This window comes from Moschus berezovskii, chromosome 9 (genome assembly GCF_049115385.1).
Source record: "Moschus berezovskii isolate FMDL1 chromosome 9, NW_MosBer_1.0, whole genome shotgun sequence".
NCBI classification, from domain to species: domain Eukaryota; kingdom Metazoa; phylum Chordata; class Mammalia; order Artiodactyla; family Moschidae; genus Moschus; species Moschus berezovskii.
Genome location: NC_142468.1, coordinates 44,039,263 through 44,063,261, shown reverse-complemented (window position 1 = coordinate 44,063,261; position 23,999 = coordinate 44,039,263). Strand labels below are relative to the sequence as shown.

Genomic DNA, 23,999 nt, shown 5'->3' with positions numbered 1-23,999 from the left:
ACGCCAGGCTTCCCTGTCCTTCACTATCTCCTGGAGTTTGCTCAAACTCATGTGCATTGAGTTGATGATGCCATCCAACCATCTCCTCCTCTGTTGACCCCTTCTCCTGCCCTCAGTCTTTCCCAGCCATCAGTGTCTTTTCCAGTGAGTTGGGTCTTTGCATCAGTCAGATGGTCAAAGCATCGGAGCTTCAGCATCAATCCTTCCAATGAATATCCAGGGTTGATTTCCATTAGGATTGACTGGTTTCATCTCCTTGCTCTCCAAGGGTCTCTCAGGAGTCTTCTCCAGCACCACAGTTAGAATTCTTTGACTCTCAGCCTTATTTATGGTCCAACTCTCACATCCATACATGTGTAGTTTTTTAAAAAACTAATTCAATCACATCACAACCCTTAAGTTTAAAACATTCTAACATCTTCCTGGTAAACTGAATACAATCCAGACTCCTTAGTAGTGCCTATAAGGCCCTACATGAAGTTCTCCATTCATACTTTTGTGATTGCATATTGTACTCTTCTACTGTCTCAGGCTCTTATATTGGGTTGGCTAAAAAGTTCATTTGGGCTTTTATGTAACATCTTACAGAAAAACTCGAGCAAACTTTTTGGCCAACCCAGTGCTTGGCCTCTCTCTGGATCACCAGGAACAGTCAGAATTCTTAGCTTTAGGCACCAGAAACCGCCTCTGGTGAATTTTATAGGAAAGGAATACATCACAGAAACTACTATCGTTACTGTCATTGGAATCTGCTGCCGCTCTTGTAATGGATTCTATGTACTGCTCCTTTTTTAATGGCACTATCATCTAAGTTAAATTCCAGCTTAGATACTTCTCTTTTGGAGAGGAGATCATATGACTGTATCCCAGTTGCAAGGAAAGCTGGGAAAGCAGTTATCTAGCTTCAGTAATAGGTGGAGGTTTCTGCATTTCAAGACTGCTGAGGAGAATTCCCTAGATGTTGAGTGGCTAAAAGGTCGCTATATCCGTCATGGTGCTTTTCTTTGGGATCCTTCCTTGCTTTGCCTCTTCCTTCATTTGTGTCTCTACTCACGTCACCTCCTCAAGGAGGCCTGTCCTTAGACTTTTCTTAAATGGCACATCTCTGTCCCTAATCCAGTACTCTCCATTTTCTTACCCTGCCTTATATTTTCTTCATAGCAGTTATCACTACTACTACTTTAACTGGTTGATTGATTAATTGCCAGGCTCTCCCTTTACTGCACAAGCTCTGTGGGGTTAGGGACTTGTCTGTTTTTGTTTGCCTTTCTGTTGCAAGATAGTGTATGCTAAGTAAATATTTGTTTAATGAATGAAGAGGAGTGTACAGATTATGGCATAAATTGCTGATAAAAATGGAAAGGTAGAATTGTTGAGAAGTTAGGTCATTTAAGAAAAAGCTTATTGGGGAAGAGGAATGTTTGAAATGGGTTGGTTGAAATCTGGGATTTGGAGAAAAGGGTCGTGACCATTGCAAATGGGAAGTATGAGGTCTGGAATAAGGTGGGCTTGTATGGAATGAGGAAGAACTATTAGATTCTGGTGACTGTTGGAGGTTATTAAGTGGGAGGTTAGAAAACTGGATGAAATGAATGTATGAGGTTGAAGTAGTTGATACACGAACTTAAACTGTAGGTTGAAATTTTGACTTGATTGCTACAGAGTAAAAGGTTACTTATTTTTTTTAAATTTAAAATAGTATTTTCACATAGCTGAGTACTGTGCTACTGTAAAATGATTTGATTTATACCTTTTTTTTTCAGATTCATATCACATGATACTTGTCTTTTTCTGTCTGAGTTACTTCACTCTATATAATGTCTGGGTCCATCCATGTTGTTGCTTATGGCATTATTTCATTCCTTTTTTTATGACTGAGTAATCTATTATGTGTGTATTGTTTCACATCATGGTTTTCTCTGGATGTAAGCCTAGGAATTATTGATATTTTTATTTTGACAGCATTTGATATATATTGCAGGGTAAAATCTATAGGTTTTATGCTTATGTGTGTGCCTGCTCAGTCACTTCAGTTGTGTCTGACTCATGACTCCATGGACTATAGCTTGCCAGGTTACTCTGTCCATGGATTATCCTGGCAAGAATATTGTAGTGGGTTGCCATTTCCTTCTCCAGGGGATCTTCCTGACCCAGGAACTGAGCCTGCAGTTCCTATATTGGCAGGCAGATTCTTTACTGCTGAGCCACCTGGGAAGCCCTTTATGTTTATATATTAGGAGGCAATAGAGATTCTAGCGTACAATTCAAAGAAACAAAGCAAAAAAACCTGACAGTGTTAAGTTGATTTATAAATGTCAGTATGAATTTATGATTTAAAATATTTATTTATTAATTCTACCTAAAATATATATTTCTTTCTTAGCTCTGTCCATTGAAAAGACCTAGAAGAAGTGTGTCCCTTTGGTAAAAATGAGTACTGCTCTTGCTCCATTTTTGGTCTTTAAATACTTCTACTTAGGATCCAGAGCTCTTCAAGAAATGACTGATTCCAGGATTGTGGCAGGAAACACACATAGTGCAACTGGAACATGCTTTGCCAGAAGTGGGAAAACTCACAGACACAAAAGCCAACCTGAAGAAGCCCTTGGCCAAAATTGAGACAGATTGAAATAAAAAAGAATAAGGAGAGTAATGTATAGAAACAAACAAAAAAAACCCAGAATAAATGGAAATGGTGTTTATACCTGTTCTTTACTCTGAAAATCAGTAAACATTTGAATTGCCTTTTTAGTAGAAACTATATTATAGTTAATGAGGAATGTCAGATAATAAATACAGAGAGAATTATAGAATTGGAAATCATAATTTGTTACAACCTGTTATAGAATAATTGACTTGGGCCAGGATCATTAATGGATGCTAAAAGTGTTGGTCAAAAGGTTCAGTGGTAATTGAATATTCACATGGAGCCAAAGCAAATCCACAGAGTTCTGGTTGGTCTTGAAGTAATATAATAAAACTTGACCCATACACAATATCATTATGCTTTCTGTTGATGGATATTTAGTTTGCTTCCATGTTCTAGCTGTTGTAAATAATGCTGCAGTGAACATGGGGATGCATGAATTTACTTAGAATAAAACTGATTTTGGAGAAGGAAATGGCAACCCACACCACTATTCTTGCCTGGAAAATCCCATGGACAGGGAGGCCTGGCGTGCTGTGATTCATGGGGTCGCAAAGAGTCGGACACGACTGAGCGACTGAACTGAACTGAACTGAACCAGATGTAGTGTTTGTCAGCTTTAAGGTACATTTTTTTTTAGAAGGAAGAAGGATGAAGCAAGATGGCCCACTTTTAATTTAGAATGTGGGTGATGGGCACATGGGTAGATGTGTTTGTGTACACACACACACATACATATACATATACTTTTCTATATTTGAAAATTTTTGTAATAAAAACTTTAAAAATATTTTTCTCTTGATACTTAAATCACTTGTAGTTTCTTTTCTTTTTTTCTATTACAAAAAGTATGTCTATACACGTTCTCATACATTTTGCTCTCTTTGTACACATGCTATAGAGTATACAAGGAAATAGGCTAGCTTCCTAGCTGTGGAATCTCTGAATCAGTGGGTAGGTGCTTCTTCAGCTCGACTAGATACTGATGAATTGTTCTTCAAAATGATTGTACTGATGAGAATTTTAGAGAAAGAGCTCATGAAATATATGTCTTTACTAGATAATGAATTCTTTGAGGGTAGAGACTCACATACATTTGTGTGTTTAGTCACTAAGTTGTATTCGACTCTTTGCAACCCCATGGACTGCAGCCTGCTAGACTCCTTTTTCCATGGCATTTTCCAGGCAAGAATACTAGAACGTGTTGCCATTTGCTAACTCCAAGGGATCTTCCCAACCCAGGGATGGAACCCGAGTCTCCTGAATTGGCGGAAAACCCCCAGAGGCTCACATATAGAAATATTTAAATTGAATGAAATTGTATTTTAGGGAGATTGCCTGGCAGCAGGAGAAACCAGAGTTAGGTCAGTAAGAGGCTATTGTGATGTTTAAAGTATGAAGCTCTGAGTTTATAGGAGTAGAGGTAGTGGAGAGGAAGGAAGGAAATAGAAATCTTGGAAAGAAAAGATCAAAGTGTAGGCACTCTTATCGTTGGATGTTGATGCTTCAGTCTTGTGCCTTACAACAGCCAGCAGTTGGTTGGTTCCACTTTATAGTAAACAGGTATGTTATGCTGTCCTGGTTAATTCAAAACTGTGTACTGGTCCAGGTCTAATACAGTTCTAGCCTTATCTCCGTTCTACGCTTATACTCATTTCTAAGCCTCAGTGTTTTTCTGGGATAAATACATGCGATTTAAAAGAGACTAGTAATTGAATGAGGTAAAGGGTCAGTGAGTTGCAAAGATGAAGTAGAGTCCAAAGTAGAATCTATTTTTGCTTCATCCCCAGATCAGTTTGTGAAGTGTTACAAGGACCAAGGCTGCATCTTCCTATAGTTTTTAGAAGGAAAATCTATCCAGTCTCATAATGGAAAATTCATCACATGCAGTTTTTCTAAAAGAATGCCATATATATATATATATTTATTTAAACATATACATGTTTATATATGTATTTATTTTTTCCAGTTTTATTAAGATATAATTGAGATACTGCATTGTATAAATTTTAAGGTGTACAGGTGATTTGACTTATATACATCATGAAGTGATTACCACAGTAATGAACTGAGGAGCCTGGTGGCTACAGTCTTACCGGATTGCAGGAGTTGGACATGACTGAGTGACTAAGCACACATACAGCAGTGTTAATTATATTAATCATGTTTCACATTATACCCCAGTACTTATAACTTCTTATAACTGGAAGTTTGTACCTTGATTATTTTCATCCAGTCCCCCTCTACTCACCCCCTACCTCTGGGTTACAACAAATCTGTTTCCTTGAGTTTGTTTTTGAGGTGTAATTGACCTACAGCACAACGGTAGAATGTTGTGTATAGATGCCCAAAGGTGAGGCAAAGAGCTGTTAATATGTTCTGCAGTTTTTGGTCTCTATTTGAATAGAAAGCTATTACACCTTTAAAGGTCAGAGCCTTGACAATGGGCTGTCCTGTATATTTTTCTTTTTTTTTTTTGCTACATTGTAAGGCATGTGGGACCTTAGTTCCCTGACCAGGGATCGAACCCATGCCACTTGCAGTGGAAGTGCAGAGTCCTAACCCCTGGACTGCCAGGGAAGTCCCTATAGGCAGTATTCTTAACCTGTAGCAAAAGCAATAGAATACAGAAGTTAAGGTAAAAGAAACAGATCCAATATGGAGTCAGACTTGTTTTCCTCTATTACAGTATCTTGTATTTCTGAGTGTGGGTGGAAAATGGGCTGGGCAAAATTTGTATTTAAGCTCAGTGGTGGTTGTGTGGAATTCTATTATATTATTATGCTATACCATCACCAACTCCCGGAGCTTGCTCAAACTCAATGTCCATCAAGTCGGTGATGCCATCCAACCATCTCATCCTCTGTCATCCCCTTCTCCTCCTGCCTTCAATCTTTCCCAGCATCAGGGTCTTTTCTTTTTGTGTGTACACACTTCATTTGTTAAAATACCATTAGATTATTCCTCAGGATAAGAGCAAAGGTCATCCCCTGCAGAAACTTAGGATCTATGTACAGCATTTTACAGAACAGAAGACAACACTTTAGCTGAAGCCTGCATGCTGACCAGAGAAGGGTGTCATGAGTGGACTCAGCAAAGAAAGAAAGTCAGGCAGGGAAGGTAAGGTGCCATCTGAATCAAACTTCAGCCACCATCAGGGCAAGTCTTGTGATGGTCATAGATCAGAGGCTGTTTTTGGAAGGGTTGAGTACAGGGGTTCTATGTGTCTTCACAGCTAGACACCAGGCTGAGGTGCCATTAGGTCAATGTCACTCAAATTCTGGCCAGCCACACTCTTGCAGCAAAGAGTCCAAAATTGAGAATCAAGTTCCTCTGGAAGTCATTCCTGTTGATGCCAAAGCAGTAGACACCCTGAAGCCAGTCTCCCACGTTGTCTGGAATTTTGGGAGCTTCATTTGCTGAGCCCGCAGCAGTCACGCCGGCCCCACTGAAAGCCTTAGCAGCACCTCCGCTCTCTGTAAGAACTCTCAGTTAAGTTCAGTCTCTCAGTCGTGTCTGACTCTTTGTGACCCCATGGACTACAGCACACCAGGTTTCCCTGTCCTGGAGCCTAGTCAAACTCACGTCAGTTGAGTCGGTGATACCATCCAATCATCTCATCCTCTGTCGTCTCCTTCTCCTCCTGCCTTCAGTCTTTCCCAGCATCAGGGTCTTTTCAGATGAGTCAGTTCTTCACATCAGGTGGTCAAAGTATCGGAGTTTCAGCTTCAGCATCAGTCTTTCCAGTGAATATGCAGGAGTGATTTCCTTTAGGATGGACTGGTTTGATCTCCTTGCAGTCCAAGGGGCTTTTAAGAGTCTTCTCTACATCACAGTTCAAAAACATCAATTCTTTGGCACTTAGCCTTCTTTATGGTCCAACTCTCACATCCATACATGACTACTGGAAAAACCATAGCTTTGACTAGATGGACCTTTGTTGGCAAAGTAATGTCTCAGGTTTTTACTATGCTGTCTAGGTTATTCATAGCTTTTCCTCCAAGGAGCAAGCGTCTTTTAATTTCATGGCTGTAATCACCATCTGCAGTGATTTTGGAGGCCAGGAAAATAGTCTGTCACAGTTTGCATTGTTTCCACTTCTGTTTGCCATGAAGTGATGGGACGGGATGCTATGATCTTCGTTTTTGAATGTTGAGTTTTAAGCCAGCTTTTTCACTCTCCTCTTTTACTTTCATCAAGAGGCTCTTTAATTCCTCTTCACTTTCTGCCATAAGGGTGGTGTCATCTGCATATCTGCTGCTGAGTTGCTGCTGAGTCACTTCAGTCGTGTCCGACTCTGTGTGACCCCATAGACGGAAGCCCACCAGGCTCCCCCGTCCCTGGGATTCTCCAGGCAAGAACACTGAGGTTCTTGATATCTGAGGTTATTGATATTTCTCCCAGCAATCTTGATTCCAGCTTGTGCTTCTTCCAGCCCAGCGTTCCTCATGATGTACTCTGCATATAAGTTAAATAAGCAGGGTGACAATATACAGCCTTGACGTACTCCTTTCCCAGTTTGGAACCAGTGTCTTGTTCCATGTCTGGTTCTGTTATTTCTTGACCTGTATACAGGTTTATCAGGTGGCAGGTAAGGTGGTTTGACATTCCTGTCTCTTGAAGAATATTCCAGTTTGTTGTGATACTCACAGTCAAAGGCTTTAGTGTAGTCAGTGAAGCTGAAATAGATGTTTTTTCTGAAATTCTCTTGCTTTTTCTATGATCCCCTGGATGTTGGCAATTTGATCTTTGGTTCCTGTGCCTTTTCTAAATCCAGCTTGAACATCTGGAAGTTCTTGGTTCACGTACTATCGAAGTCTAGCTTGTAGAATTTTGAGCATTACTTTGCTAGCATGTGAGTTGAGTGCAGTTGTGTGGTAGTTTGAATATTCTTTGACATTGCCTTTCTTTGGGTTTGGAATGAAAACTGACCTTTTCCAATTCTGTGGCTACTTCTGAACTATGGATTACAGAAATTCAAAACAAAATAGACTTTTTTCAAATTAATTACTGGCAGTAATTTCTGTCACCACTAGATGGCCCTCTCAGCAGGTACTTTTGAGCAAAAGTACAGAGTCGGGCACAACTGCAGTGACTTAGCAGCAGCAGCAGCAGCTAGTTTATAGACATTTTGAAATTCCTCTATAGATCTTATTAACATACATTTTAATTGGAGTTTAAAAATGGTTTATATCAGATTATGATAAGCTGTTTTAGAAGTAGTAAAGAAATTCAAGAGGGAATATTTTGCAGTGGCTTTTGTTTTGCTTTCTTCTCAAGAAGAGTTTTAAACTAAATGGCATTCAGTACCATACATGTAATATATTTTCAGTAAATATTTTAAACCTTCATTAAAATTTATTGAATTGAATTAGGCTTCTCCATTTCCTTGTGGGAAAGATATTTGCCACTTTGCTAAAGCAAAAAAGCAATCTTTTCTGCTAAGTCTTTAAGTGATTTTATATAAATCTAACTCTTTATCTCTGAGGATTTAATATATAGATAATGAAGTAAGTAAACTGATGACTCGATGTGGAGCTATGGTCCCCTTAGTCATTTTTGTTGTCCTAACAAAATTGAGTTCCTTTAAGGGTCGGAATTACTCTACTGTGGTGTTCATGGTTCTTGTCTGGTGAGAAGTAGGAGTGAAATTGCTATATTTTAGTATTTTTATCATCTTAACTTTTACTATCTTGACAAGAAAATGAGATCATCTTTGATTATGGTCTTACTTGATCATACATATATGTTCTTCTGTTGATTTTTCAATATTATTATATTCATTAGTTTTGCTTTTATAATACATATTTTGTTTTGCCCACTCTCCTAGCTTTAAATGAAAGCTATAGTTAGTATTATCTGTACAATTTAAAAATCATTGTATTTCCCTAATTTTAATATAAAAGGAAGTAGAAGGAAAGCAATTTATAATAATATGTGTATTTCAATATGTAAGTACTGGAGCAGATTACATTAGATGAAGCAGAAGGTAGTGAAATGTACCCGTATGTAGAATCACTGTGAATGTAATAACTGTGAAAGCTGCTTAAAATATAGTATTATATTGGCGAATCAGGTACCCAAGTGATAATGGCATTGGTGACATCATTTTCCAAAATGGTGAAAAACACTTAAAGTTCTGAATGAAAGAGATGAATTGTTGCATTCTAGAAAATTTGGGATACGTTAATACTGTGGGGAAATACATTTTGTTTACTTATTAGTTATTTCTAGTTTTAGATATATTCAGTGGGATTTTTGAAAGTCAATCAACATGTGACAGTTCTTTGCCATACCAGATTGTTCCCTACGTTGCTGGACCTCTAGTATCCCTGACACTTGCCCTTTAAATGAAGGTTAACTATTCATCCCATCCTTCCTCCCAAGTTATCCCTAAAATGCCTCCATATATCCAAAGGATCCATCAGGCGGTATGTGTGCTGAATGAATGCAAATTGATTTATTACTATGTAAGAAGGGGACGACAGAGGATGAGATGGCTGGATGGCATCACCGACTTGATGCACATGAGTTTGGGTGAACTCTGGGAGTTGGGGACAGGGAGTCCAGGACAGGGAGGCCTGGTGTGCTGTGATTCATGGGATCGCAAAGAGTCGGACACAACTGAGCGACTAAACTGAACTGAAGACATATTTTAAAATGCATATTTGGGGGAAAGACTTATTTCATTGTAAAAGCAGGTTAATATGAAATTGTGGTCATCCATTACTATCTCTGTTAGTATGGCCAGTTTAGATTTTGCTGTGCTTCTGTAGAACAGGGGTCTTTCTTTTTTTACCTCATCCTGCACTCCAGTACTCTTGCCTAGAAAATCCCATGGACGGAGGAGCCTGGTAGGCTGCAGTCCATGGGGTCGCTATGAGTCAGACATGACTGAGCGACTTCACTTTCCCTTTTCACTTTCACACATTGGAGAAGGAAATGGCAACCCACTCCAGTGTTCTTGCCTGGAGAATCCCAGGGACGGGGGAGCCTGATGGGCTGCCGTCTATGGGGTCACACAGAGTCGGACATGACTGAAGTGACTTAGCAGCAGCAGCAGCAGCCTTTAGTGTAGGACATTATTATCGTAGATTCTTTGCCTAGTGAATACGATGTTAATTCACATCCAGCTGGTACATATTCCCTAGGAAAAATTTTTCATTGAAGAACAATAACCTCTTTTGATTTTAGTATTTTTAGTGGGATAAAGGAATATTTTGGGTTCCGGTGACTACAGCAAGGTATGAATAAGAGAATGGGAGGAAAAAGAAATTAATATCAGAAATTCAAGGGTGAAAATGTTGTGTCACAAAAAGGCATATAAAACCCCCCACATAAAATCCACAGGAGCATATGGTTGTTTTCTTATTCTTCACATAGGTTGTATTATGAATTATTTGTATTCTTACAAATTGGACAGCTTTAAGAAATTCTTTCCTGTCTAGTGACAAATGCCTGTTTTGGACATAAGCATCCCACCTAGTCATGGTGTGAGCCTCCCAGTATTAACATCTGTTCCTGGTTACTCTTTCTGTTTGGTATTTCTATGTTATGAAATCTACTAAAAAAATAGAATAATTTAAGCACAAACATGTACTCTTGGGGACATTTTTTGATCAGCCCTTTTAGATTTCCTGTGTGATGCATTCTGCTCCTCTCAGGTCTGAGCTCTGTCGACATCTTCTCACACACATACGCCTTTCCCCTCTTCCTAGATAGCAGACTGGGATACACTAATCAACCTAACACTCCTCGCTTGTAATTTATTTCCCCTCAACTCAAAGAGTATTCACTTTTTGAGACAAATTCATACACCACTCATGTTTCTTGTGTACATTTAAGGTGTTGTCTATCTTCCCTTCTGCACAACCTTCAGATTCTCTCTGTTGCCTTTCCTGTGGATACATATAACATCATTGAATAGTCTTTCTGGATTTGGGAACTTTCTTTTCCCTTGGATTCGAGCATTTCTGATACTTTAAAATCTTTCTTTCCCTACATATTCCTGTTATGCTCTTTCCCCAACAGATATTTCAGTGTTTCTTATTCAGGACAATACACACACCCACCCACTCCCTAGACTGTGACGTTAGTTTTTTTCAGATACCTTGTATATCTTGTATTCAGGATTTCAAGTACAGGGCATACTTACTTTATAGAAGCTTAGTGAGACACATACTCTATTGATAATACTGTTAGACTCTCTTTTCCTTATTTTCATTAAATGTAAATTGTGCCTTTTCTGAAAGAACATACATGCAAATACCTATACAAGGATTGAAAATACTTATTTTCAAATTCTGAGCACATTTACTGTTACAGAAGAAAATTATGGTAGATTTATTTTAAATTTTTACCAAAGAGGGTAATGTATTTACTTTATTTATGTTTATATTTGTGAGATAATTTTATTGCTGCAACTCCTCCAGTGAAAACAGTTTGTTGCTGGTTTTAAATTCTAGACAAGCTTTCTCTACCTATTACCTCTTCTGTTTTTTTTTTTTTTTTTTTTACCAGCTTTGTTCGGAGAATTCAAACTAATTTTATTACCCTAGGTAAAAATTTAATAAGAAAGAAAAATCCTCTTCCACAGTTCAAATAAAAATTACTTTTGTGTGATCTGTAGTTTCAGATTAACTGTATCACAACCTTTTAAAGAGATAATTGAGTAATAACTTTATTAGGGGAAAGAAGTCATGTCATAATATATAAATGGAGATGTTAAATTCATCTGTGTTTTGTTTAGATGTCCCTGGTAGATTTGGGAAAGAAGCTTTTAGAAGCAGCACGAGCAGGTCAAGATGATGAAGTTCGTATTTTGATGGCTAATGGAGCTCCTTTTACTACAGACTGGGTAAAGAATGATTTTAATGTTGTGGGTTTTTTTTTTCTTTCTTCTTGTTCTCACTTTTTGTTTTTCCAAAAGCTTAGTCAGTATTGTGTTTATAAATGGTGAAAAGTAATTTTTTTCTTTGCAAGTTTGTTTGCAGTTTTAGAATTATAGCTAGCTTTTTAAAGAGAATGGTTCATATAGTTTTTTTTAAAAAAACATTGAACAGCCTTATCTAAATATTCTGTCCAACCATGGATTTTTCCTTAAGTTATGGATTTCAGTAATGTAGGATGAATGTAAAATGTAGCTGCTTGAGATTTAATTTGAAGGCCTTATAAATAGCACAGGTAGAATGTATAATTCAGAGAAAACAAATTTGGTGTTAATGTTATTGATTCTAAAAAGTAAAAATATTTGCATTTCAATTGATACTTGTGAAACTATTACAAACATGACCCAGAAGGAAGAAAGGAATGGGAAGGAGTTCTTAGTAATTATAGAAGAGAATTGTGAAGAAGATAAAATAACCATAACTATTCAATTCTGCAGGTAAATCAAAAGGGATGTTCTTGATAGTATGGAGGGTTAAGAATCTGGATCAATTCTCCCACTGGTAACGACTAAAAATTCCAGAGTTTTGATTTTGTTGCTTTCAGCTTACTTGTTCCATGTTCTTTTTTATTTTTTATTCAGAACAAATTTTTTTATTATGGAAAATTTCAAACACATTAACCCCTGCATACCCTTCAAAAATTATCAAATCAAATGAGTCTTGTTTTCTCTATAGTCCCATTTACTTTATTTATTTTGTATTATTTTAAAGTAAATTTCAGGAACCATTTTGTTTCACCATAGATTTCAGCACCTGTCTTTAAAAGATAAAGATTTTTTGATTGAATGTTAAACAAAAAAAATTGTTAGTGCACCAATGAGTTAGACAGGGATTATCAACCTGAAAAACCAAGCCAAGGCCACAGCCAGAGAAATTTCACATTTAGAACATTTGCCGACTCAGTACATTTATTTGCTTGTTGGTTTTCCCACCTCCCTGGCATAGGTGACTTTAGAGGAAGACCTGAGACTGCTCACAGAGAGAAGTCTTATAGAGATCCTTTCCCCATAATACTGGAATCCCAGAGAGATGTACCTTCATGGTAAGGGTAAACCAGGAATACCCCTTCCTTCCTCCTGCCTGCCCTTGCCCCTGTTGTTGGATACTGCAAGACAAATCAACCGGCCTGATCTAAGTATCAAATGGAGAGAGGAAAATTTTTGTTGATGTGAATTTGGAGTCAAACATTTGTGGACTTAACTCATAAATACTTATGTATTCTGCAAAACCGCGAAGTGAAAAATGAATTTAAAGTGGTCTTTGGACTAGAAGTTTCCCCAGGTTTCTGACATGAGAAAATGAATATCCTTTCTGGAGGGACCTACTTCACCCCAAGCTTTGTATCCACAAATGAAATTCCACGGAAAATGAATGGTCAAAAATAATTGAAGACACAGGGACACAAAGCAACGTGGATAATAACCCACTGGAACAACTGATAGCATTAAGCAGACTTATAAGGACTGTAGATAAGATTTTAATAACAGATGAGGAGCAGCTGAAGAGAAAATTAGTAAATTGAAAGGTAGAAAAAAAAGTCATCCACAGTGCAGTACAGAGAAAAATAGAAAATATGAACAATGTCAGGAGTCATGAAGGCTAGTGTGTGAGAAAGTCTAACATATATCTGATCGTAAATCTACAAGGAGAGTAAGAATAGGGATGAAATTATTTTTAAAAGATAATGGTTTAGATTTCCCAAGACTGGTGAAAGATGGTAGCTCAAAGATTCAAGTAACCCAGCAAATCTCCATCAGGATCAACAGAAACAATCAGTACACATCTGCACACATCATAGTGATCCTGTAGTACGTCAAGACAGAAAAAAGCCTTCGAAACACCAATGAGGTATCATCTCATACCTGTTAGAATGGCTATTATCAAAAAAATCTGCACATAACAAATGTTGGCAAGAATGTGGAGAAAAGGAAATTCTTGTGCACTGTTGATAGGGTTGTAAACTGGTGCAGCCACTATGGAAAACGGTGTGGAGGTTCCACAAAGAATTAAAAATAGAACTATCTAGCAGTTCCACTAGTATCATACTGCTAGTGTGATCGAGCAGTTCCACTCCTGGGTATCTTATCTGGAAAAAATGAAAACTCTCAGTTTGAAGACCTGCATGCATCCATAAATAGCAGTGCTATTTTTAATAGCCAAGATATAAAAGAAATCTGAGTGACTACCAACACAAAAATGGATAAAGAAGATGTGGAATATTCAGTTCAGTTCAGTCACTCAGTTGTGTCCGACTCTTTGCGACCCCATGAATCACAGCACGCCAGGCTTCCCTGTCCATCACCAACTCCCGGAGTTCACTCATACTCGCCCCCATCAAGTCAGTGATGCCATCCAGCCATCTCATTCTCTGTCGTCCCCTTCTCCTCCCGCCCCCAATCCTTCCCAGCATCAGAGTCTTTTCCAGTGAGTCAACTCGTCGCATGAGGTGGCCAAAGTATTGGAGTTTCAGCTTTAGCATCAGTCCTTCCAATGAACACCCAGGATTGATCTCCTCTAGAATGGACTGGTTGGATCTCCTTGCAGTCCAAGGGACTCTCAAGAGTCTTCTATTACTCAGCTATGAAAGAGAATGAAATTCAGCCATTTGTAGCAATGTAAGAGAAAGGCAAATACCGTATAATTCCACTTGTTTGTGGAATCTAAAAATAAATATATATAGCAGAACAGAAACTGGACTCACAGATATAGAAAACAAGCTAGTGGGGAGAGAAGCCAGGAGGGACAAAATAGGATATAGGATTAAGAGATAAAAACTACTATGTATAAAATAGATATGCAACAAGGATATATTGTATAGCACAGGGAATTGTAGCCATTATTTTATAATAACTTTTAATGAAGTATAATCTATAGAAATACTGAATCACTGTGCTATATACTTGAAACTAATATAATACTGTAAATCAGTTATACTTCAATTAAAAAAATAAACCTTGAACAAACAGCAAAAAAGCATAAGAAAAATTAATGTCAGTAATACATAGAAATTCCCATGACAGTAATGACAAAGAAGATAGGGAAAATGGCTTGATATGGTACTTTACTAAAGTGAAACTTTAAATGACCAATAAACATGAAAAGATGCTCAACTACATTAATATTGGGCAAATGCAAAGTAAAATCATGAAATACTATTGCATATTCACCAGATTAGCAAAAACAAAATTAAGAAGTCTGGCAGTACCAGCTATTGGTGAGGAGATTCATATATTGATAGAAACATTTTGGAGAACAAGTTGGCAATACCTTGTAAGTCTGAATATGTACCTGCTCTAAGGAATAGCTATTCAACTTCAAATAATATTCCCAAAGGAAACTCTTGTTCATATACTTGAGACATGTATAAGACTATTTTTAGTAGCAGCATTATTCATAATAACAAAAAACTAGAAATTCTAATGTTCAGCAATAGATTGGTTAATTGTGACTTATTCACTTGGTAGAAAGTTACAAAGCAGAGAAAGTTAGTGAACCACACTTAAATTCATCAACATGGGTGAATCTTATGAGGTTAAGCAAAAGAAGGCAAGTTTCAGGGAAATACATGAAATATGATTCTATTTAAATAAAGCTCAGCAGGCAGAACCAAAGTATATTACTTAGAGATACATAGTAATAAAAGAAAAAAAGCAAAGTAAAACAATGTTTATTCCAACTTCAGGGATTGAGGGAAGGGTTTTTTAGGGAGTGGCATGTAGGAAGATTTTAAATTTTGGTAATGTTTATTTCTAGACTGTGATGGTGGTGTTTACCTTATTTTTTCCCTTCAAACTACATTTATATATGAATATATATATATATGTATTTTTTGTATCAACAACCAAAAAGGTAAGGTCTCAAGAAGAAAATATAAACCTTATATCATACTAAGTAGAACTCATGGCTGCTAAATGGGCTTCAGAGATACTTATTAAATATTAGAATTTAAGAGTATAGAAAGGGCCAGTTTAAGAAACAGAATATGGAGAAAGAAAGGACTGTTTAAGAATCTTTTTTGATCTGCTGGAATGACCATCCCTTAAAAATACAAGGCTCTGAATAGTAATAAAATAAGTATTCCAAGGGTAAGTGATTTCCATTTATACCATGTATTAAGAGCACATGCCCAGCTTTGATTATGACTCTTGCTGTGTGACTTCAGGCATATTAATAACCTGTTTGTGCTTAGTTTCATTTACTGCCAAATAAGGATAGTAATCATACCTATGTTATAAGGAGATTGAATGAGATAAGTGTAAAGGCCTTAGAATAGTGCTTGCTATGGAAATAAAAGCCTTAGTTGCTATTATTACTGTAGTGGTCTTCGCAAATCACCTGTTCTAGTGAACTGTCTTGGTTCTTTAAAATGAATGCCTTGATAATCATAGAGTTGAAGGGGCTTTCTGTGCTTCTAAGTGCTTGGGATATAGTATAATTCTAATTTTCACCTATTAAAAATTATACCCCTGATAAAGCTCTTCTTCACATATTAGTATGTATTTCCCCTGTATGAATGTTGTGTTAATATAGTGACTGGGCCACATGGAATCAATTTCAGGAGAACTGGGCTCTGTTTTGGTTCTTTTTTAAAAAAATTTTATTGGCACATATAGTTGATTTACAATGTTGTATTAGTTTCTGCTGTGAATTTTGGATCTGTCTTAACTTACCTTTGGCAGTGCACCTCAGATCAGATTTTTCCCTTGAAAAATGACTGTATGAACTCCTTTAAAAAGATTACTGAGGTGCTGTAATTCCTATGAAATAGTTTAATGTAAAAATATACACTAACATTTATTTGATATGTGTGTCATAGATGAAAAGAAGTTTTGTGTGAGTAGTATAGGGAAAACATCCTAGTACTCAAAAATATCGCAAACTCTAATTGCTGATGAAATTAATTTTGTTTAGACTTTATCTGATTAAAAAAAACAAAGCACCTTTGAATTAAATGAAATACTGACCTTTCTTCCTCACTGAGAAATGAATGGGACTTCTTGAAGGTTCCTTTGAAGAGACTGTGATCAGCAAAAATTATTCCTTTTCAGTTTTGAGTTACTGTTAACATTTGATAAAAAGATAATGTTTGCTCTGTGGACACAATATATAAAATAGAAGGTAGAAATATAAGTATATTTAAAAATGACTATCCATGTGGATTTTTTTTTTCTTGTGGTGTAGCTGGGAACTTCTCCACTTCATCTGGCAGCACAGTATGGACATTATTCCACCACAGAAGTACTACTCCGAGCTGGTGTAAGTAGAGATGCCAGGACCAAAGTGGACCGAACGCCATTGCATATGGCCGCCTCTGAGGGCCATGCCAGCATAGTGGAAGTTTTGCTTAAGGTATATGTTCTCTTTTTGTATTCTGCTTTTGAAAGTCAGCCCACAAAGGTTTATAAAACCATAGTGGTTTTGTAAGAGGTAGAAGGGAACTAGTTTTGTTACTGGCCAGGGTCCTTGGATTCCTTAATCAATAGAAGTTCTAAGAGACCAGACAAGAAATTCAGGTAGGGCTTTTTAGGGACTTGTGCTTCAGCATGAGGGAGTTAAAATAAGTAACAGGTTCTCTTGCTCATTCTCTGAGGAGGGAGAAGCTGGTCCCTTAAATAGGGTGAGGGTAGGGGCCAGTCCAGCCATTAGGTAGGAGGGGTTGCTTGAGTGGTCTGCCCTCCCCCTTGGTGGAGCTGTGTATAGTACCTAGCTTTTGCTCCCAACATCTCAGAAGTGGCAGTTGGGATTTTGGTCTTTTTGTATTTAATGTTCATAATTTGCCCCAATAGCACACACAGTTATTTTTAGTCCCTATAGTTTCTTTGTATTCTTTTGCTAGAGGAGATGCTTGTCCAGGTGTAGGCACTGCAGCAACGGAGAAGGCAATGGCAACCCACTCCAGTATTCTTGCCTGGAGAATCCCAGGGACAGAGGAAGCCTGGTGGGCTGCTGTCTATGGGGTCGCACAGAGTTGGACATGACTGAAGCAACTTAGCAGCAGCAGCAGGCACTGCAGCAAAGGGTCTAAGGTCCCAGCCTGTCTCAGTTTGATTGAATGTCTGCCTTTTCTATGCCTGTTATCTCACTTTTTGTGTGTAAGCATTCATTTAAATGAAAATTATCTTAAAGTTTTATTTTGTGGGGGAAAAAAACTTGTATGTATGTTTTTAGTTAAATCAGAACAGTTTGATTTCTTAGATCTTGATCTTTGCTATGGTCAGCAACCCATAACTTTGTCTTCAGTTCAGTTCAGTTCAGTCGCTCAGTCGTGTCCGACTCTCCGCGACCCCATGAATCACAGCACGCCAGGCCTCCCTGTCCATCACCAACTCCCGGAGTTCACCAAAACTCATGTCCACAGAGTCGGTGATGCCATCCAGCCATCTCATTCTCGGTCGTCCCCTTCTCCTCCCGCCCCCAACCTTTCCCAGCATCAGAGTCTTTTCCAGTGAGTCAACTCGTCGCATGAGGTGGCCAAAGTATTGCAGTTTCAGCTTTAGCATCAGTCCTTCCAATGAACACCCAGGATCGATCTCCCTTAGAATGGACTGGTTGGATCTCCTTGCGGTACAAGGGACTCTCAAGAGTCTTCTCCAACACCACAGTTCAAAAGCATCAGTTCTTCGGCGATCAGCTTTCTTCATAGTCCAACTCTCACATCCATACATGACCATGGGAAAAACCATAGCCTTGACGACGAAGACTCTTGAGAGTCCCTTATACTGCAAGGAGATCCAACCAGTCCATTCTAAGGGAGATCGATCCTGGATGTTCATTGAGGGACTGATGCTAAAGCTGAAACTGCAATACTTTGGCCACCTCATGCGACGAGTTGACTCACTGGAAAAGACTCTGATGCTGGGAAGGATTGGGGGCGGGAGGAGAAGGGGACGACCGAGAATGAGATGGCTGGATGGCATCACCGACTCTGTGGACATGAGTTTGAGTGTACTCCGGGAGTTGGTGATGGACAGGGAGGCCTGGCGTGCTGTGATTCATGGGGTCGCGGAGAGTCGGACACGACTGAGCGACTGAACTGAACTGAACTGACTAGACGGACCTTTGTTGGCAAAGTAATGTCTCTGCTTTTTAATATGCTGTCTAGGTTGGTCATAACTTTCCTTCCAAGGAGTAAGCATCTTTTAATTTCATGGCTGCAATCAGCATCTGCAGTGATTTTGGAGCCCCCAAAAATAAAGTCTGACACTGTTTCCACTGTTTTTCCATCTATTTCCCATGAAGTGATGGGACCAGATGCCATGATCTTTGTTTTCTGAATGTTGAGCTTCAAGCCAACCTTTTCACTCGCCTCTTTCACTTTCATCAAGAGGCTTTTGAGTTCCTCTTCACTTTCTGCCATAAGGGTAGTGTCATCTGCATATCAGGGAATGTTAGTTTGGATAATTAACAAACAAACAGTATGGACAGGGCTTTTTCTTTAATTATCTAAATGCCAAAGAGAAAATTCTGAAACAGAGAGTGTTAGATGTAGATATTCTTAATCCTTTTTATTCTAACCTCTAGATCAACTTATCTAAAAAACATACAGTGTAAGCCATAAATCACATGTAACTCTAGATTTTCTATTAGCTACATTTAAAAAGTAAAAGTTTTTCATATTCTATTTAACTCAGTATATGTAAAAAATTATTTCAATATGAATCAGTATAAAATTATTACTGAGATGTTTTGCATCCTTTTTTTGGTGTGATGTCTTTGAATTCCTGTGTATTTAAATACACAGAATCTGTATTCAGACAGCATATGTCTAGTGACTACCATTATGAATATTGTACCTCTAGGAAGATCCCTATTAATTCATTATACATTGGTTTTGAAAGCAAAGGATATTTTTGTATAAATAAGGGGCTGGAGGGTTTTGGAGTAAGCCATATAGTTTTCCTTCACTCCTTATGCCATTTTAGCCCTTCTTGCTCATGACTGGGTGGCTGAAAAAATAGTTGCTGTATTCCTGAGAAATTAGAAGGCAGTTGGGAAAGCCAGCATGATAGGAAACTGACTAAGTAATAGATGTATGGTGATTCTGGGAACAGGTAGATTATTCAGCACACAGAAATAAGAGTTGATCATGTTAGTAACAACTTCTTGGTTTAAAGCACAGTGGTTAGTATTTTCATATCAGGACTTATTTATATTTCATATTTTAGAAATTTCTTATTTTGAAATATTTTTATAGCATGGTGCTGATGTTAATGCAAAGGACATGTTGAAGATGACAGCTTTACATTGGGCCACGGAACACAATCATCAAGAGGTGGTGGAACTTTTAATCAAATATGGTGCTGATGTACACACGCAAAGTAAATTTTGCAAAACTGCATTTGATATTTCAATAGACAATGGAAATGAAGATTTAGCAGAGATACTACAGGTAACTTTTAACTTAAGAAAATAAAATAGAAAATAATAAAGATTTCTGTCATATGGATGATTTAACTATTTAGCTTATAGCTTTTTTAAATTTTATAATTGAAGGATAGTTGCTTTACAGAATTTTGTTGTTCTCTGTCAAACGTCAGCATGAATCAACCATAGGTATACATATATCCCCTCCCTTGTGAACCTCCCTTCCATCTCCCTCCCCATCCCACCCCTCTAGGTTGAAACAGAGCCCCTGTTTGAGTGTCCTGAGCCATACAGCAAATTCCTGTTGGCTCTCTATTTTACATATGGTAATGTAAGTTTCCATGTTAACTCTTTCCATACATCTCACCCTCTCCCCCGTCTCCCCATGTCCATAAATACATTCTCTATGTCTATGTCTATTTCTCCATTGCTGCTCTGTAAATAAATTCTTCAGATCCATGTTTTTAGATTCCATATATGTGTGTTAGAATACGATATTTATCTTTCTCTTTCTGACTCACTTCACTCTGTATAATAGGTTCTAGGTTCATCCACCTCATCAGGACTGACTCAAACGTGTTCCTTTTTATGGCTGAGTGATATTCCATTGTGTATATGTACCACAACTTCTTTATCCATTCATCTGTCGATGGGCATCTGGCTTGCTTCCATGTTCTAGCTATTGAAAATGGTGTTGCAATGAACAATGGGATACATGTGTCTTTTTTGACCCTGGTTCCCTCAGGGTATTATTTAGCTTATAGTTTTTCATTTTGGACATTATTTTGGACAGACCTATTCCTCTTTCACTTCCTTTTTGTTCATTACTATTTATTTTCCTAATTATAAGACCATAGTCTTTGCATGTAACATTAGAAGATTAGATAAAGTGATTCGGTGTTTTTAAGGTTCTGAATTCCCGTATAGACATTTTATTCTATTAATTATTTTGTTGCATGTTTGGATACCATATCATTTTTCAACTCTGTTGTCCTCCCACTGAAGTTTTTTTTAAGTAACCATAATAATGTCCCCTTGGTAAGTAATAGTAGTCTTCATCATTCTGATTGGTTTCTTTTATTTTTTCACCATCCTCAAAAAAGTCTGTTTATGAACACAGTTATTTATGGCTTTTGGACAAGTTTTCCTAATAACCAGCATTACTTCTCTTTTCTTTAGCTAGACAACATTGATGTAAATTATCTTCTTTATTTACTGCTTGCTTGTTCTTCTTCCCAGTAGAACTCTTCTATAAGACCATATGAGTCTGTTTAACTTCAGCTGGTTACTTAAAATTTGTTGTATATTCAGGGAAATAAACACATACTGTGCTTCTTTCAATTTTTGTTTCTTCTAACTTCAGTTTTGGGCCTAGAATTGAGGATGGAGAACAATTGGGAAGGATGTGCTTTATATAGGTAGTGTTATATATTGCCAAACATAGTAGACAAAATAATTTTGATTTAAATAATTTGTTTTCTGTAACTACAGGGCAGCAGAATATCTTTCAATTGTAATACACACACACACACACACACACACACACATATATATATATTTTTTTCCTTTCCCCTTCGCACAGCTTGCAAGATCTTAGTTCCCTAGCCAAGAGTTGAACCTACACCCTTAGCATTGAAAGCAGAGTCCTAAGCACTGGCCCACCAGGGAATTTCCTCAACTGTGTTCTGTAAAAGTCTCTCAGATACTAATTTCTCCTCACATGGGATTTTTGCTGCTTTACCTAATCAGGAAACTTAGAATATAAATCCATACCTATGATTTACGTCTGTACTTTCAATAGACCATAAACAAAACTTTCCATTTGTATTATATAATAATTCTTAGATTACAGAATGTTCCTTTATATTTGTGTTTGTATGATATTAAAAGTCTGTGCTGTATGTTCTGGTTGTAATTCTGAAAAACAGCTCTGGTAATTTGTTGCCTAGATTGCTATGCAGAACCAAATCAACACAAACCCAGAGAGTCCCGACACTGTGACGATACATGCTGCAACACCGCAGTTTATCATTGGACCTGGAGGGGTGGTGAACCTAACAGGTCTGGTATCTTCAGAAAATTCATCCAAGGCAACAGGTATTGAGATGCATATAGGATAGCTGTTGGGATTTTATGCTTTAGTAGGTATACATCCTTTTAAGAAAGGACTGTTGGAGAATAAGGGTAAGATTATATTAGCCACCTTGGTTTTCTTCCTTATAATTGGCAAAAATCAAACTTTTATGAGAAAAATAATCTAAAGAAAGGTGATATTGCAAAACATACTACAATATGACCTTTCAAAAGCTAATGCTATCCAAGCTTGTTTTCACAAAACTAATATTATCTAAGCTTCATTTAACAGTTGAATAAAGTAAAGTAGTTTGTCAGAAAAATGCACTAGATTAAATTCCTTAAAGATTCAAATCTGTTTTCTCCTTTCTTGTAGATGAAACGGGTGTATCTGCTGTTCAGTTTGGAAACTCCTCTACATCAGTGTTAGCTACATTAGCTGCCTTAGCTGAAGCATCTGCTCCATTGTCCAATTCTTCCGAAACTCCAGGTTAGAAAAATAAGTCAAAATGTGTACATCAGAAGTTGGAGATTCAAATATTGACAAAGGCCAGGAAGAAAATTTAAAAGGCGAAAGGGGATAGCGTTGAGTTTATGGCCATCTGAGAAGAGTCGGGCAGGGTGAGGGTGTACATCCTATTCAGCTCTAGCTAATTTTATTAAGATGCTCAGTCAGTGTTGCCAGGTTCTATTTTTTTCATGGGAAGCTGAAAATCTGGGTTTTAAAAGGATATAAAATTTTGGCAATCAATTAAAATTAATTAAAATTAGAAACAAACTTGTATGGTTCACGGGAAACATATCTGCTTACCCAATTTAGCTTTGTTTTACTAGTCTGTGACTTTGTGTAAAAAGTAGATAAATATATATGAACTTGCTGTCTTTCTCATAACTTTTAAATTCTGGCAGTTCTATTAGAATGACATAAAATCTTAATGACTGACAAAACTAGGAAATAGTATACCAACAACCACCCTTATAGGGTAACCTGGGGTTAAATGATTACAGACAATATTAATAGCCAGTTTAGATAAGGTTTACTTTATATTATATTATAAGGTTTACCTTATTATATTCGGTTGGCCAAAAAGTTCATTTGAGTTTTCCATAAGCTGTTATGGAAAAACCCAAACGAACTTTTTGGCCAACCCAATACTTAACCAAAGTAGTTCTTGCTGTAATTATGTAAGTGAATTTTTTTTTTTTTTTTTAATTTGAGAACTAAAATACTCCACAAAATTATTTTTCTTACTGTAGCTTAAGCCACTATGTTTGGACAGTGCTTATGAAAGTAAAGAATAATTTGTTGTTATTCATTATTTAAATTAATGTTTTTTTAGAAATGTGACTAATAATAATAACAGCAACAGTTCACTGCATGTTTACTGTGTGTGCTTTCGGTTCAGTTCAGTTTAGTTTGGTGTGTGCTTTGCACCATGGCAAACATTTTACTTTCGATCTCATTTAATCTTCACCAAAAGGATTGAAGGTACTGGATTTGTGTCTTTAAGGTGATGATTGGAGGATGTATTTTTTAGGGGAGGGAGTACCTATCTCTCCTTTCTCTCTCTCTCTCTCCCCCTCCCTACCTTCCTCTCTTCCCTTCTCCTCACACCTCCACCCCCAACTAGTGATAGTAAACATTTCTTCATTCTCCAGCTTCTTTAGCATTGTAATCGGTTTTCTGAATCACCTTTTCCCATTAGTAGCTATGTGCATCATCCTATTGACATGTGGCTTTTATGACCTATGCCAAAGGATCTCTTCAGAACCTTTGTAATTGCAAAAGCATATCAAAGAAAGTTAATTTCATTGGTGGGTTTCTGTTTGATTAAACTTGTAAATTTTTTTGCCTTTATTAAAGTACATATCACTGTAAATGAATCCTTTCTTCAAAGTCAGCTGGAAATTTTGGCATTTAGACTTTTGGCTCCATGAATTGGTCATAACAACTTTTCTTCAACCTT

The 23,999-nt window shown here is 37.3% G+C and overlaps 1 protein-coding gene and 1 pseudogene across 8 annotated transcripts in view; one reads left to right on the top strand and one right to left on the bottom strand.

Moving 5' to 3' along the window:
• GABPB1 (GA binding protein transcription factor subunit beta 1) overlaps nucleotides 1-23,999 on the top strand; it is an 80,125-nt gene that overhangs the window by 23,033 nt on the left and 33,093 nt on the right. For 6 of the 8 annotated variants that reach the window (XM_055437489.2, XM_055437485.2, XM_055437484.2 and 3 more), the window contains 5 exons: nucleotides 11,397-11,504; nucleotides 16,777-16,944; nucleotides 19,790-19,984; nucleotides 21,909-22,056; nucleotides 22,409-22,522. In XM_055437489.2, coding sequence (XP_055293464.1) covers nucleotides 11,397-11,504; nucleotides 16,777-16,944; nucleotides 19,790-19,984; nucleotides 21,909-22,056; nucleotides 22,409-22,522 — 733 coding nt within the window. The remainder of the gene's footprint in view (nucleotides 1-11,396; nucleotides 11,505-16,776; nucleotides 16,945-19,789; nucleotides 19,985-21,908; nucleotides 22,057-22,408; nucleotides 22,523-23,999) is intronic. The other 2 variants (XM_055437488.2, XM_055437487.2) reach the window with 1 other exon arrangement.
• Nucleotides 5,883-9,451, bottom strand: LOC148776440 (mitochondrial import receptor subunit TOM6 homolog pseudogene; annotated as a pseudogene).